Source organism: Oncorhynchus mykiss, chromosome 11 (genome assembly GCF_013265735.2).
Source record: "Oncorhynchus mykiss isolate Arlee chromosome 11, USDA_OmykA_1.1, whole genome shotgun sequence".
Taxonomy (NCBI): domain Eukaryota; kingdom Metazoa; phylum Chordata; class Actinopteri; order Salmoniformes; family Salmonidae; genus Oncorhynchus; species Oncorhynchus mykiss.
In genome coordinates this window covers 6,289,427-6,305,342 of record NC_048575.1, presented here as the reverse complement: position 1 = coordinate 6,305,342, position 15,916 = coordinate 6,289,427, and the positions used below count along the sequence as shown (strand labels likewise).

At 43.5% G+C, this 15,916-nt stretch overlaps 2 protein-coding genes across 5 annotated transcripts in view; one reads left to right on the top strand and one right to left on the bottom strand.

Annotated features, from left to right (window-relative positions):
- Positions 1-7,638, bottom strand: part of LOC110535194 (ATP-dependent zinc metalloprotease YME1L1) — a 23,258-nt gene extending 15,620 nt beyond the window's left edge. The window contains exons 1-9 of one of the 2 annotated variants that reach the window (XM_036934738.1): positions 7,239-7,638; positions 6,025-6,159; positions 4,848-5,046; positions 4,605-4,706; positions 4,246-4,352; positions 3,672-3,825; positions 3,170-3,277; positions 2,594-2,767; positions 1,903-2,055 (exon numbers count right to left, since the gene is read on the bottom strand). In XM_036934738.1, the coding sequence (XP_036790633.1) occupies positions 1,903-2,055; positions 2,594-2,767; positions 3,170-3,277; positions 3,672-3,825; positions 4,246-4,352; positions 4,605-4,706; positions 4,848-5,046; positions 6,025-6,159; positions 7,239-7,271 (1,165 nt within the window). In that variant the 5' untranslated portion in view covers positions 7,272-7,638. The remainder of the gene's footprint in view (positions 1-1,902; positions 2,056-2,593; positions 2,768-3,169; positions 3,278-3,671; positions 3,826-4,245; positions 4,353-4,604; positions 4,707-4,847; positions 5,047-6,024; positions 6,160-7,238) is intronic. The other variant, XM_036934739.1, reaches the window with a different exon arrangement.
- LOC110535193 (serine/threonine-protein kinase greatwall) lies at positions 6,974-15,916 on the top strand. Of its 3 annotated transcripts, none has more exons than XM_036934736.1 (12): positions 6,974-7,289; positions 8,428-8,565; positions 8,665-8,804; positions 8,910-8,998; positions 9,273-9,379; positions 9,539-9,698; positions 10,180-10,343; positions 10,459-11,619; positions 11,780-11,921; positions 13,798-13,911; positions 14,210-14,311; positions 15,259-15,916. In XM_036934736.1, the coding sequence occupies exons 2-12, from the start codon at positions 8,446-8,448 to the stop codon at positions 15,414-15,416; spliced, it is 2,457 nt and encodes an 818-aa protein (XP_036790631.1). In that variant the 5' UTR covers positions 6,974-7,289; positions 8,428-8,445; the 3' UTR covers positions 15,417-15,916. The 3 variants fall into 3 exon arrangements, with proteins under 3 accessions (XP_036790631.1, XP_021475731.2, XP_036790632.1); XM_021620056.2 differs by lacking the exon at positions 6,974-7,289 and adding an exon at positions 7,715-8,212; XM_036934737.1 differs by lacking the exons at positions 6,974-7,289; positions 13,798-13,911; positions 14,210-14,311; positions 15,259-15,916 and adding exons at positions 7,715-8,212; positions 12,119-12,356.

Here is a 15,916-nt window from a genome sequence, read left to right as displayed (position 1 = left end):
AAACGAATGGAATCACTAACACCGAAAACGAATCACTAACACCGAAAACTAATCACTAACACCGAAAACGAATGGAATCACTAACACCGAAAACGAATGGAATCACTAACACCGAAAACGAATGGAATCACTAACACCGAAAACGAATCACTAACACCGAAAACGAATCACTAACACCGAAAACGAATGGAATCACTAACACCGAAAACGAATGGAATCACTAACGCCGAAAACGAATGGAATCACTAACGCCGGAAACAAATGGAATCACTAACACCGAAAACGAATGGAATCACTAACACCGAAAACGGATGGAATCACTAACACCGAAAACGAATGGAATCACTAACACCGAAAACGAATGGAATCACTAACACCGAAAACGAATGGAATCACTAACGCCGGAAACAAATGGAATCACTAACGCCGGAAACAAATGGAATCACTAACGCCGGAAACGAATCACTAACGCCGGAAACGAATCACTAACGCCGGAAACAAATGGAATCACTAACACCGAAAACGAATGGAATCACTAACGCCGGAAACAAATGGAATCACTAACGCCGGAAACGAATCACTAACGCCGGAAACGAATCACTAACGCCGGAAACAAATGGAATCACTAACGCCGGAAACAAATGGAATCACTAACGCCGGAAACGAATCACTAACGCCGGAAACGAATCACTAACGCCGGAAACAAATGGAATCACTAACACCGAAAACGAATGGAATCACTAACACCGAAAACGAATGGAATCACTAACGCCAGAAACGAATCACTAACGCCGGAAACAAATGGAATCACTAACGCCGGAAACAAATGGAATCACTAACGCCGGAAACGAATCACTAACGCCGGAAACGAATCACTAACGCCGGAAACAAATGGAATCACTAACGCCGAAAACGAATGGAATCACTAACGCCGAAAACGAATCACTAACGCCGGAAACGAATCACTAACGCCGGAAACGAATGGAATCACTAACGCCGGAAACAAATGGAATCACTAACACCGAAAACGAATGGAATCACTAACGCCGAAAACGAATGGAATCACTAACGCCGAAAACGAATCACTAACGCCGGAAACGAATCACTAACGCCGGAAACGAATCACTAACGCCGGAAACGAATGGAATCACTAACGCCGGAAACGAATGGAATCACTAACACCGAAAACGAATCACTAACGCCGAAAACGAATGGAATCACTAACGCCGAAAACGAATCACTAACGCCGGAAACGAATCACTAACGCCGGAAACGAATCACTAACGCCGGAAACGAATGGAATCACTAACGCCGGAAACGAATGGAATCACTAACGCCGGAAACGAATGGAATCACTAACGCCGGAAACGAATGGAATCACTAACGCCGGAAACGAATCACTAACGCCGGAAACGAATCACTAACGCCGGAAACGAATCACTAACGCCGGAAACGAATCACTAACGCCGGAAACGAATCACTAACGCCGGAAACGAATCACTAACGCCGGAAACGAATGGAATCACTAACGCCGGAAACGAATGGAATCACTAACGCCGGAAACGAATGGAATCACTAACACCGAAAACGAATGGAATCACTAACACCGAAAACGAATGGAATCACTAACACCGAAAACGAATGGAATCACTAACGCCGGAAACAAATGGAATCACTAACACCGAAAACTAATGGAATCACTAACGCCGGAAACGAATGGAATCACATTAAGGTGTTACCCCCTGGGTTGTACTCGGTGCATCTCCCCCCCCCAATAAAAATCAATTAATCGAACCTATCAGGTCCTTTCACCAATCAGCGATCATGAGTGACAGGGTGAAGGTTGGTCAGTCAAGTGTATTGATAACGGTACACAGCCTTTAGATCTCCTCTGGGACTTACTGAAGAGGTTTCTGATGCGGCTAGCTCCGACACCCACAAACATCTCGTCAAACTCGGATCCCGATGCGTAGAAGAAGGGGACGTCGGCCTCGCCGGCTACAGCCCGAGCCAGGAGAGTCTTTCCCGTGCCTGGGGGGCCAATCAGGAGGATGCCTGACAGGACCAGAGGCCACAGAAAAGTGGAACATATGAACACATTGAAAGAAATAAAATGTAATGGCACTGTGTAAAGAGACCACACAGAAAGATAAGACAAATAAGGAAGTAGCTTTGGCTTGAGGACATCTCTGCTCATCTCATAAGTAAGGAAGTAGCTTTGGCTTGAGGACATCTCTGCTCATCTCATAAGTAAGGAAGTAGCTTTGGCTTGAGGACATCTCTGCTCATCTCATAAGTAAGGAAGTAGCCTTGTGGACATAACTGCTTTCTGTAGTGTGAGGTAGCTTAATGTACAAATACACCCCCTGGACAGGACTGAAGTCTCATCGTAAAGGCCTTAACCCCCCCCCCAAATCTATCTCCTTAATGCTGAGTGCCAAGTAGACACACATTGGGTCCCATTTTTTACAGTCTTTGGTATGACTCAGCCGGGGATCGAACTCCCATCCTCAAGGCTGAAGCTAAACCAAAAAAGGCCCACTGAGTTAGTAGAAGATAAACCGAATGTCACATTTACAGAAAGACACCGTACCTTTAGGGAGCTTCCCTCCTAGCACGGTGAACTTCTGGGGGTTTCTGAGAAACTCCACCACGTCTTGCAGTTCATTCTTGGCCTCCTCTACCCCCTTAACGTGCTCAAACGTGACGCTCTTCACCTGAACCGGGTCCACTTGGGAGTCCAGGCCTGACGTGGTGCGGAACCTCACTGTTCAGTGCAAACCCACGACAACTCAATCAGACCACTGACACAGACACCACCTGGGAATCTCCAACAGGCCTCTACTTATCATAGAAACTGTGCTAGAATAACATTTGCCATGAACTACTGATTTTTGTTAATACCGCTTTCATCTTCCACTCAAATATATATTCATATATCCATTTGCTATTCAATCATTCTTTGTGAAAATGACCAAAGGTGTCGTTTCTAAATAAATACTATCATGGACCAGCGCCTGGGCAGCTAGGGGTCAGGCAGCTGGCTGATAATTGATCATAAGGCATGATCAGTGGAATATAGCAACCAATTAGACAATTGCTCTTGATGAAAAAGCACAACCCCAATGCGGTGATTCATGCAAACGTAAGAATTCAATAGAACACAAACCAGCATCAGAAAAGGACCCTTTACCCGAAAGAAACGGGCTTCTTGACAGGCCATAGATTCCCACAACGAGGAGGACCAATAGAATCAGCCTGGTCCTCCTTAGCGAGTCTGTCAATGGGAAGATAGAAATATGTAAATGAGTTACTGAAACATAAAGAGATTAAGTTCAACTCGGCAGTGCCACCTTGTGGACACTTGGTGGAACTGCTAGTGGTGCCCACGGGCATAGTGCTTCACTGTAACTGGCAGTCATGACTGACTTCAAGGAGGAGCAAATCTGTTACGAGCTGGGACAGGGTTTCAAATATCAGTCTTCACTTTAAAACTGTTTCTCAATGATGACTAACACCATTCCTTTAAAGATTGTCTTTACAGACTTGTTTAGTTAAATAAAGGTTCAATACAGTTTAATTTTTTTTATGTTGCTTCCTGTTAGTCACTCTAGGAAGGGAATATGCTGAGTGATTAAGATGCCATATATGAAGAAAGTTGTGTGACGTGCCGTGTGTCCTCTGAGTGAAGGCCTGGGACCTCATGAAGCCCTCGGTGAAACCAGACTTGAAGGAATCTTGTTGGTCACCTTGCAGGTTCTTCTGCTTTACCACGTGATCCAGACTCTGTGCCTCTGGGGACTTGTCAGGTCTCATGAGGAGACCCTGTGACGGAGGGGGTGTGGGTGGTGAAATAACGAGAGAGAGAGAGAGAGCGCATAATGTGTGTGTCAGCAGGTGAGAGAAACAGAGGGAGGAGAAAGCAAGATGTTGAACATGAAAATGAGATGAGCCAGAGTGGTTACAAGACAAAAACAGCCCTTTCCACACGAAGGGGACCAAAAAACTAAACAGTGTGTGAAGAATCACCACTATAGCATAAAGAACAACAGCAAAAGCGGGTTGGGTCACAATTTTAACAACACGTGCCAATCTTCACGTTGAAGGGGAAATTCTGGTAAACTTCAGGACAACAAAACAGATCCAATGGGTTCATTGACCGCCAAACTATGTCTGTCCAAGAAGGGGATTTGTGGAGTACGTACATTTGTGGAGTACTGATTGCATAGTGTAACACTTCCTGACCTTCATGAATGCTGAAGTGTAACCCTCTGGTTCTGCCAGCCCCTGGTAACCAGACTCCACGCGTTTGCTCTTCCTCAGAGTCTTGAAGCCTCGGTTCTGGACCCTTACTGAAGAAGAAGGAGAAGGGGGGGGGGGTCACCAAATACAATACTATTCATTTCACTATGTTATGTCATAGGACTTGTGAGTGGGCGTATTTGATTTGCCTGGTGTCGGTGGAGATTTCACTTTAGGACCAATGAAATTCTCTCAAATAGTTGATCATTTTACCATGGTGAATTCCCTATCTTCACTTGAGGGTCACATTCCACAGATGAGGACCACAGATGACACTAAATAAACCTGGTATGGTTCCTTACCAGGCCAGTATTGGAGCTCTGAACAGATGGCGTGTAGAGGACTCTGGTTCGGTCTGTGGAACATTGGCGAGCCAAAAACACCAAACCTTCCGTTTGACAACCCTATAGAAAACAAATACACAAGTCAACTGAAGACTATCACAAATACACACATGCAAAAAAATAACTGCGTGGTATCATTTTACTACAAATATACACCCGGCAACAAAAACACAGATTCATCAAATAAAACTACGCCCTCACCGTGTTTGTTTTGTAAGAAAGAGTCCGCAGAGACGTGGGACGTCCTCCATATTGAAGCAGCTGGGCCCTCCTCTGAGCCCGGCGAGGGCAGTAACCTGTTCACCAGCTCATCCAGCTGACCCACCCTCAGGTCTGATAAGCCCAGGTCCCGGAGGTTCACGGTGGGCTGACTCACCCTCTGTTCTGATAGACCCAGGTCCTGGAGGTTCACAGTGGGAACAGGAAGTCATTATGGAAGGACATATCAACTGTAATAATGAGCAAGCGTTAGCCTGGTCCCAGATCTGTTTGTGGCCAATTCACGGCCACAGGGGTTTCCCCTAGGGGAGGGGTTGCCGACCAGTCTGGTTTAGCTAAGCTTGCCGTACAATCATTTAATAGTTAGTGGAATTTAAAGAGAGAAAAGTGGGCAAATGTAGCAATGCAGTGTGAGTTTGGCTAGCTATGGAAGTCAGGCTCAGTATGAAATGATGTGCTGCTGCAATTGTAAAGGGAATCTACAACCTGACTGCTATTATCTTGTAGGAGCCCAAACATCTGCAAATACATTTGACTCCAGTGGCCATGATCTCTAGCCAATTGATGAGCAATAACAACAACAACACGTACGCATTGGAGAGCTGCGAGTGACAATACATACCTGCAATAATGTAACTTATGCTCAGTGTCCATGGCACATGATATTGCTGTGTTTAGACAACAACACTCTCCCTAACCACAACAAAGACATGTCTGCTTGGGGAGCTGTGCCTAGTCCGGTAGACCTGGTGGCCCTGCACACAACAGGATTCCCATAATTCCAATGTTATATGTTAGTCAGTACAAAGTCGCACTGGGGCTCCTGAGGACAGTGGAGCCAGTTGATGCAAGCTATAGCTCTAAAAAGGTAGACACAGCTTGTGTACATTGAGGCTTGTCCAGTCTGAGGGAGAACTGCAGTGTTGTGTCAGGATTAAGCCTAGGCTATGAGAAGAGGAATCCCTGATAACAAATGTACCACCTATGATTGCCATTAAATAGGCTAATCTTACAGGGGAGAGTATAACGGGACTTTTCTGACCAGCATCCCATTGACCGCCAGACTAGCCAAAATCTATAACTTGACCCTTACCTTGAATCGAACCAATTTGAAAATTAAATATGGGTTTGCAGCCACATCCCCTTAGTGTTACCGTACCTCTGTGAGCAACAGGTCCTGCTCTGGTGTGACGTATGTCTGCAGGCTCTGGACAGAAGCTGTGGCTGTGGAGCTGGCTGAGTTCTTCAGGGAATGGAGGGCATTGATGAGTTGGCTAATGAGTTGACTCGTTACCTAAGAAGAGTCAAGTGGCAACAGAGATGGACAAATTGGAAATTCATGACATGCATGATGTGTGCAATGTTGGTATATATTGTTCTGAAAAACAACATTGCAGGAGGGATAATGATGATTATTATTTTTTACCTTTATTTAACTAGGCAAGTCAGTTAAGAACAAATTCTTATTTTCAATGACGGCCTAGGAACAGTGGGTTAACTGCCTGTTCAGGGGCAGAACGACAGATTTGTACCTTGTCAGCTCGGGATATGAACTTGCAACCTTTCGGTTACTAGTCCAACGCTGTAACCACTAGGCTACCCTGCCTGGGTCTAGGTGACCAGCCCACGATATTTCTTTCACTGTGCAGCAGATTTGTGAGGCACCCGGGCTAGGGCACTGATGAGGGAAGGTAATTTGAGTTCAACTTGTAAATATCTTCTAATGAGATCAAAGGCATTACAAGTCCCTGCCATATAGTTACTGGTGTGAAGAGTTGCATCTAACGTTATGTACTGGCACCTGGCACTGGCCAGGTTTGACATTGGGGGGGACATTCATTTCTCCTATGTTACCATTTTAAAACAGCCGTCCTCATGCCATTGATTGACAGTATTCATTGATATTGTCATTCACAGGCAGGTGTAAAAATCAAGCAATACTTTTTTTTTAATCGCGATAGCTCGATTATATAACTGACTGATATGGTATGACATAACCAATTCGCCAGCTAGTTTGGTTAGTTACCCTAATTTATAACTAGCTAGCATCAAATTAACTTAACTGTCAAAAAAAATATCGCTGTGGTGTTAGTATGAATAGACAACTAACGTTAGGAAATACTGAGATTGAGAAATGCGTAACATTACCTACAGTAATTAGTTAACTAGTTCTTGTTATCAAGCTTATTTAGTTAACAATATTTATGTCTAGATAAATACTTTAAACTTTATAAACAGCTAGCTAGTTATAAAATGTGTTGTCTCGTATATCTAAACGTTCATTAGCCAGCGCTTTGGAGCAGCTAGGTTACATCAGTCACCTAGATAGGTTATTAAGCAGCTATCCGATCCTGGCTTAGTGTCTTTACTTACCTGTGGCTGGAGCGACGCCGAGAAGGACAACATTATCACAGCAACTTGAGGGTTAGTATGTGAAGACAGACCCTCAATGTTACTGATTATACCAACTCCTCCTGGGTACAGTCCTTTTGTTGTTGTTCTTTCTCTCTTGTTACTAAACTGTTACTTTCGTGAAAATGGCTTCTTCCTGAGAGGTCAACATCAACGTGACTTCTGGAAGAAATTACTACCGGTTTGAACACGATTATTTTTCTTCGCTACACTTCTCTAGTTACTTCTCCAATTTGTGTTCTTTTGTTGTTGTTGTTTTTTTAAACAAATAATTTGGTTTACCACGTAGTTGTCAAACATTTGTAAACGAGTTGATTTTACTTTTTACAAAATATGCGTTAATGTTGATGCCTGGAATAGGTGTCCTACCCATTGCCTGATTCAATTCATGAAACAGAGTTGCTCTAGTAAAACTATTGATGTTCCAAAACGTCAATTATATTTATCGATTAATTTCTAACTTTCTTATTTTGTATAATATTAATTTTAAGTGTTCATATTCTTGACTGGTCAAACGTTTTCGTATAGGGACTCTCTTTGGCCACGAATAGCGTCCTATCTCTGGGAGCGGATTTGAAATTTAAAACAAACTTGCTTTTTACTGTCAGGTTAGTGAAAAGGGAGCAAATAGCTGTTACATTTCAAAGTACCTCAATGAAAACCTAACTACTTTAATTGCATGCACGATTTTTAGTTTAATTAAACTCACGATGTGTGTCCCCTGAGAAGTTAAAGTTAGCTGTATGACCGATTTGCTCCCAGTTATGGATGCGGGTGAAAAACAGCCCACTTCTTGTGCAGATAGGAAGTTATCCGATATCCTAAGGCCTGCCTCAATCGACGACTTTGTTGTTTTGAAGCCCATCAGCCGTGGTGCCTTTGGAAAGGTTTACCTTGCACGGAAGAAATGTAATCCACGATTATATGCAATCAAGGCAAGTCATCAACGGTTTTACCACCGCTACGAACCTCCTCCACAGCTGACATTTCAAATTCGTGTGTGTGGGGTAAACCACCAGTAACAGCTGCTAATGTGAAGGAATTGGAAATAATGTTCAACTTTAAAAAATAAAAAGTTTTATATAATGGAAATGCCTAACTTGACATTTTGAGGATAATGACACTTAATTCGCTGTAAACTTTTCTCCAGGTGGTGAAGAAATCTGACATGCATGACAAAAATTTGTCAGGTCAGATGAAGGCAGAGAGAGACGCATTGGCCCTCAGCAAAAGTCCCTTTGTCGTACACCTCTTCTACTGTCTCCAAACAGCAACAAAAGTGTATTTGGTATGTGTGTGTGTGTGTCCCCAAAAAAAGATCAATGACAACAGTGACTTGTCACTTTCCTAACTTTGGTATATTGCCTCTGTACGTGTTTATGCACAGGTGATGGAATACCTAATTGGAGGAGACGTGAAATCCCTTCTTCATACCTACGGGTATTTTGATGAGGACATGTCAGTGAAATACATTTCAGAGGTGGCACGTGCTTTAGACTACCTCCATCGCCATGGAATCATCCACAGGTACTTTTATGACTCTCCATCTTCAAGAAATGTGTGGTTTAATTTTTTTTTTTTTTCTTCACATTTTAGTATGATTTGAGTTTTGTATTCTGTTCAATCATTTAGGGACCTGAAGCCGGACAATATGCTTGTATCTAATAATGGTCACATCAAGCTTACAGACTTTGGCCTCTCCAAAGTCAAGCTTGACAGAGGTATGTGCATAAACTGTAGCACACATTAAACATTTTAATTATTTAGCAGACACTCTTATTCAGAGTGACTTACAGTAGGAATTAGGGTTAAATGCCTTGCTCAAGGGCACATTGACAGATTTTTCACCTAGTTGGCTCAGAATTTTGAACCATCAAACTTTCACTTACTGGTCCAACACTCTTAACTGCTAGGCTACCTGCTGCCTAAACCAAAGCATACACCCCCATCCACTTGCAGGCTTTAGTTTTACATTTTAATTCCTTTTCTACCCAGAATTGAGTCTTGCCGATATCTTGACAACCCCATCTTTGGCAAAGCCTAGACAGGATTATTTCCGCACCCCTGGTCAAGTCCTGTCTTTGATCAGCTCTCTTGGACTTGTAAGTAAAATTCATTGCATTTAAGTATGTAATGTAATTCATAGACGATACATCAGTAAGGATAGTAAATGTGATATGATTGGTTTGTGCAGATACAGTACATTCTTTCCCATTGCCATATTAAATATTTATTCTGTGTTTTCATCCCATCAAACACAGAACACACCAGCAGGGGAGAGCAAGCGTCGCAGCAGCGCCTCGGCTGTGTTCAGCCCCATGTCATGTGGGAAAATTGATCAGCGGAAAAACTCGCTCTGTTCACCCTTGAGGAGACAGAAGGAATATCTGCTTTCCCCTGTCTGGCATAGCCAGACTTTGGGTATGTTCAAATCATACTTTATTAGTCACATCTGCCAAATACAACAGTAGACCTTACAGGGAAAGGCTTACATATGAGCCCCTAACCAACAATGCAGTTGAAAAAAAAATGCGGATAAGAATAAGAAATAAAACTAACAAGTAATTAAAGAGCATCAGTAAAATGACAATAGTGCGACTGTATACAGGGGGGTACCGGTACAGTGTCGATGTGCGGGAGCACCGGTTAGTTGAGGGGCAACGCAAATAGTCTGGGTAGCCATTTGATTAGATGTTCAGGAGTCTTATGGCTTGGGGGTAGAAGCTGTTTAGAAGCTTCTTGGACATTGAGCTCCGGCAGAGCGAATTCTACCTCTGTAAATTACCATGTGTTTCAGTAAAAAAAAAAAATAATTCTTTAACCAGATCTGTAATCAAACCTGTCTAGAGAGGGTGGGTTCCCTCAAACTGTTTCTAATCAGTCTTCCTTTTTGTTTTGTCAGGACCCGACAGCTTTGTGTTCAGCCCAAATGCGTTGACCAAGAGCCTGACTCCCAGGCTGCTTAAGTCCAGAAGGAGGTTTGACACAATGAGCGCAGGCAGCAGCCAATCATGCCTCTTCCCCTCCACCACGGACTCCGAGGGAGGTGTCAGCCCACTATGGGAGGTAGAGCAGATCAGAAGCCAGCAGGAAATACAATTGTGTTCATTTCAATCAGATCTACCTCTGTATTTGTGGGTCAATAGAAGATGTTATTATTGTTTTCGGTTTGCTTTTCTAGAAGGAGAGAGAGAACTTCCTGCACCTATATGGTAGGAATACCAGTGGACCAACAAAAGGAAAGTTGACCTCTGATATGCGACTGCAACGCCGGGACTCTGCTCTGGCGTCGTTAGACAACTTAGACCTACGTGGACAGCTCCACCGAGAACCCAGTACTGGTGAACTGTCCAGGAAGGCCAAAGAGGAACCTCTTGCTTGGAAGAGGCTTCAGTTTAACGAGGTAGAGCAGTCTACCCCACCCCAGAAGCCTGATCTCTCTCAACCAATCAGAGGCTATGTTTCTGGAGTTGAAGGTCACTGTGCCACCGAAGGTAAACCAAAGGAAGGCCATGTTGTGGTAACCGCAGCAGGAAAGAGAGTGTTTGAGGAGGTGGAGAGAAGTTCTGAACAGTTGGAATCCCTTTCCAAGAAGAGCGACTCAGCGTACCAGAGGTGTTCTGGCGTCCCAGATATTGATTTGAAGAATCGCACTGGCCTGACAGGGGTGTTTGCAAATGTCCATTTGGAGGTGTTTGGACCTGAGGGTCAAGAGACTTCTGAAGGCCAGGCCCCTAAACTTTCCAGTCCCATCGCTTTGGCTAAAAACCTCCTGTGTGAGTTGGACGGACCAGCAGAGGGGGTCTTCATCGAAGGCACGTCATTTGGTGAAGACCACGAGCTGAGCAGGAGCCTGTGCGCAGACTCTAAGGGGTCGGCTCATGAAATGTCCATCGACAACAGCCCAACCCCCTCTTCGGCTCAAAGTGCCAAAGAGGGGCATTGGGCATTGTTCGAGCTAGACGATAGACCATATGACCCAGCAATATCACCCAGTACCCCACTCCTTCCTCAGCCACCCATCTTTGCTAGTACAGGAACAGCAAAGCCGGGCAACGGGCTCACCCTGAGAGGAGGCGAATCCAAACGCTCCTTCCTTGACCGAGTCCCTGAGCTGCACCCCAGGGTGGCCATGTCACCCTCGTTCCTCAAGCCCAGGAACGTGGTGGCCTTCCGGAGCTACTGCAGCTCCATCAACCGCTCCAACATGTCGGGGAGCTCACGCCTCAGCCTGGGCTCAGTGGAGGCCATGGATATGGCCACCTCAACCTCCTACCACAGTATGCCCTCTGCTGTCACACCGGTCCAGAACAGACCCAGCTCCAACAACTCCCTCGATCAGGTAGATGCACAGTCAAAATCCAGAGGTGGAGGATACAGAGTCGAGATTCAGGGGTGGAGGGTACTGGGCTAAGTTGAAAATGTTGGACCTAAATATAGCTTCAGAGAACTTACATTACACATAACACTTGTTATTTTTTCCATTTGTTTCCTAATTTAAGACCCCACAGTCGTCGACCACCTCCCACACTCCGTTCAGGACCCCTAAGAGTGTCCGACGTGGTCCTGTACCCGTGGAGGGAGTACCGATTTTAGGCACCCCAGATTACCTTGCCCCAGAGCTGCTATTGGGGAAACCACATGGTAAGAGTTGACGCATTTCCTGTTTGGGATGTCAAAACATTTCCAATCATATTTAAGGTTAGAACTAACTTTCTAAGTTTGGAGTTGTATTTTTATGATAACTTAGCTACAGTATTTCACCTTTTAATGTGTATCGTATAGTATTGCTTACTAGGTGTTGTCCAATCAATTTTGTAACCACTTCCTCTTCAAATTAGGGCTAATTGGAAAAACTGTTCAATAGAGGACATTGTATTATTTCTTTGAACTCCCTGACGAAGGCCACGCAGCGAAAAACACGTCAGATTTTTAAAACTTTGTTTCTATTGAACATGCCATACAAATAAAGGCATTTTTACTGAATTATATGAAGAGCGCCCTCCTTTCTTTTTGGTGACCAATTCACCCCTTTTTTACCAAAGAGCACCTTCTGTCTACTAAAAGATGTACTATTGGGCCTCCCGGGTGGCGCAGTGGTTAAGGGCGCTGTACTGCAGCGCCAGCTGTGCCATCAGAGTCCGCGCCCAGGCTCTGCAACCGGGAGGTCCGTGGTCCGCACAATTGTCCGCACAATTGGCCTAGCGTCACCCGGGTTAGGGAGGGCTTGGTCGGTAGGGGTGTCCTTGTCTCATCGCGCACCAGAGAAAAAGGGGTAAAAAAAAAAAAGAAGATGTTTCCCTTCCTCCTCTTTCTGAATGTGTGTTGGTATAACTGCTGTCATCCTCTTCACAACTTTACATGAATATCTGTTGGAAAAATCAACAGTTCAGCCATTTTTTTTTAAACAGGATTTTTTTCAGGATATTCTAAATGTGGTAAGTTGTTCATAACCTTGCTAACGTTGCAAAGGGGGAATGCATGTGTTCCCAGCTTCGCTGTGTTGCATTCACGGTCTGCTACCAGAGGAAATGGCTGCTTGATTCAAAATGCCATGGATGGGTTTCAAAATGCTACTAATTGGTTCCCAATTGTACTTCCTGTTTCCAAAAATGATGTAATTGCGGCCCTCAATTCGGGTCGTTCCTGCATGTGGGCATTCCTGCATTTACAGGAAGCCCTCTTTATACTGCTATTGGTCCACAATCAAGGCTGTATCTCAGTGGGGGGGGGGGGGGGGGGGGGGGTTCCTGCTTATTCAGGAATCTCCAAATGCAGGAACACCCCCGAATTGCATGTCGCAATCACACACTATTGTCTGCTTCTGGGCCTCTGTATTGGGTTTGGAACCGTGTTGGGATTGTAACAGGGAAGCCATTTTCGGTACATGTTGAGGATTCTAAATGGGGGTCTTTAGTGTTTTAAGGTGGAGGATGAACATTGATTGGTGACCACTCGATGGGCCTAATTTTTTAAAGGCGTATTTTCAAGCTGATGAAATTTGTTCATACATTGATATGGGTTTTGTCCAGGAATATGTTTGGTGCTAACGGGGTTTGGGTAGATTACTTTCTAAATGTAATCTGTTACAGTTAGTAGTTACCCGTCCCAAATTGTAATCGCTAATGTAACTTTAGGCTCACCCAAACTCGGGAATGTAATCTGATTACTTTCCCCATATCTCAAAGTGCTGTACAGAAACCCAGCCTAAAACCCTAAAACAGCAAGCAATGCAGGTGTAGAAGCACGGTGGCTTGGAAAAACTCCCTGCATTGAAACACTAAGCCTAATGTTGTCCAATTGTTTCAGTTCCTGCTTCCACTGCTGTAGAATAGAGGCACAGCCAAACAGGACAATAGCACAGTGACACTGCCGTGATGGTACCTGAGACAAGTGTGTGTGACTAATCTCCGTTAAACCCCGAGCCCCAAAAATAGTGGGTAGTTTGGTAAGATATGTTAATGTAAGGATTAATATGTGACCTACTGTCTCTATTGCCCCCCCCCCCCCCCCCACCAAGACTGCATGGTGGACTGGTGGGCCCTGGGTGTGTGTCTGTTTGAGTTCCTTACCGGTGTGCCCCCCTTCAACGATGAAACCCCTCAGCTTGTCTTCCAGAATATTCTCAACAGAGGTACTTTCTTGCAGTGCCACTTGTCTTTTCTTACTAACACTGACTTTTCTTATCGCTGCTTTATTGAGAAAAGATTTGACTTTACTGTTATTTGCTATTATGTGGTTGTCTAACCTAGCTAGTTTATCTTAATGCACTAACTGTAAATCATTCTGGATAGTCAATCAATGACTAAAATGTAAATGATCTGTTTTATGTTTTCAGTGTAACATGTCTTTTACAGCAAAATAAAATTGTACATTTAAAAATGAAATACATTTTCTATCACCCAATATTTTATTTTTATGTTTAATCTCAGATATTCCATGGCCCGATGGTGAGGAGGAGCTATCCCACAATTCCCGTAATGCCATAGAGATTTTACTCACCGTGGACATGAACAAACGGGCTGGTTTCAAAGGTAAGGGTTTGGTTTGACCAGTTTAAACCGTGATAATACCATTCCATTTGAAATGGACCATTTGGGTGTATGATGATTCCATTTGGAAATGGGCCATTTGGGTGTATGATTCCGTTTGGAAATGGAACATTTGGGTGTATGATTCCGTTTGGAAATGGAACATTTGGGTGTATGATTCCATTTGGAAATGGAACATTTGGGTGTATAATGATTCTGTTTGGAAATGGGCCATTTGGGTGTATAATGATTCCGTTTGGAAATGGAACATTTGGGTGTATAATGATTCCGTTTGGAAATGGGCCATTTGGGTGTATAATGATTCCGTTTGGAAATGGGCCATTTGGGTGTATAATGATTCCATTTGGAAATGGGCCATTTGGGTGTATAATGATTCCATTTGGAAATGGAACATTTGGGTGTATAATGATTCCATTTGGAAATGGAACATTTGGGTGTATAATGATTCCATTTGGAAATGGGCCATTTGGGTGTATAATGATTCCATTTGGAAATGGGCCATTTGGGTGTATAATGATTCCATTTGGAAATGGGCCATTTGGGTGTATAATGATTCCATTTGGAAATGGGCCATTTGGGTGTATAATGATTCCATTTGGAAATGGAACATTTGGGTGTATAATGATTCCATTTGGAAATGGAACATTTGGGTGTATAATGATTCCATTTGGAAATGGAACATTTGGGTGTATAATGATTCCATTTGGAAATGGAACATTTGGGTGTATAATGATTCCATTTGGAAATGGAACATTTGGGTGTATAATGATTCCATTTGGAAATGGGCCATTTGGGTGTATAATGATTCCATTTGGAAATGGGCCATTTGGGTGTATAATGATTCCATTTGGAAATGGGCCATTTGGGTGTATAATGATTCCGTTTCTTTTCCTGCTACAACTATATTCGTTTTTTTGTTTCTGCATCAGAACTTCGGAGCCACACTCTGTTTGCGGGTTTGGACTGGGATCACCTTCAGAACCAGACCATGCCTTTCATCCCTCAGCCGGAGGATGAAACGGACACGTCCTACTTTGACGCAAGAAACACTGTGCAGCACCTCGTGATGTCTGGCTTCAGTCTGTAGGTTTGTTCTCCAGGGTTGGGGTCCATTTAGGAAGTACACTGAAATTCCAATTCTCTTCAAATGAAAATATATATAAGATTTTTTTATATTATTTAAGATTTGTACTTTTTTCATCCATGTTTCACTGCTCTTCTATGCACTACTATGATGGACTTCTTTTAAAATTGTACTTTTATTTAACTCTGGCAAGTCAGTTAAGAACAAATTCTTATTTTTCAATGACAGCCTAGGAACAGTGGGTTAAACTGCCTTGTTCAGGGGCAGAATCACAGATTTTTTTTTACCTTGTTGGGGATTCGATCTTGCAACCTTTCGGTTACTAGTCCAATACTCTAACCACTAGGCTACCTGCTGGCCCCTTCTTCATGCAGCAGGTTATATACACTACATCTGTATGCGTACTCTTCACAAAAATGTGTAGATTTCTTATTTTTCACTTTTTTAAAAATTTTATTTATTTTTCCATGTTATAAATACAAATAAAACAGTTGTGTGATGAA

Bases quoted from the DNA above. Each gene is read 5' to 3' on its own strand.
- LOC110535193 (XM_021620056.2), top strand. From the start codon at position 8,021: ATGACCGATTTGCTCCCAGTTATGGATGCGGGTGAAAAACAGCCCACT. The intron at 9,699-10,179 runs GTATGTTCAAAT...TTGTTTTGTCAG, and splicing joins CTGGCATAGCCAGACTTTGG to GACCCGACAGCTTTGTGTTC. The intron at 11,922-13,797 runs GTAAGAGTTGAC...CCCCCCACCAAG, and splicing joins GCTATTGGGGAAACCACATG to ACTGCATGGTGGACTGGTGG.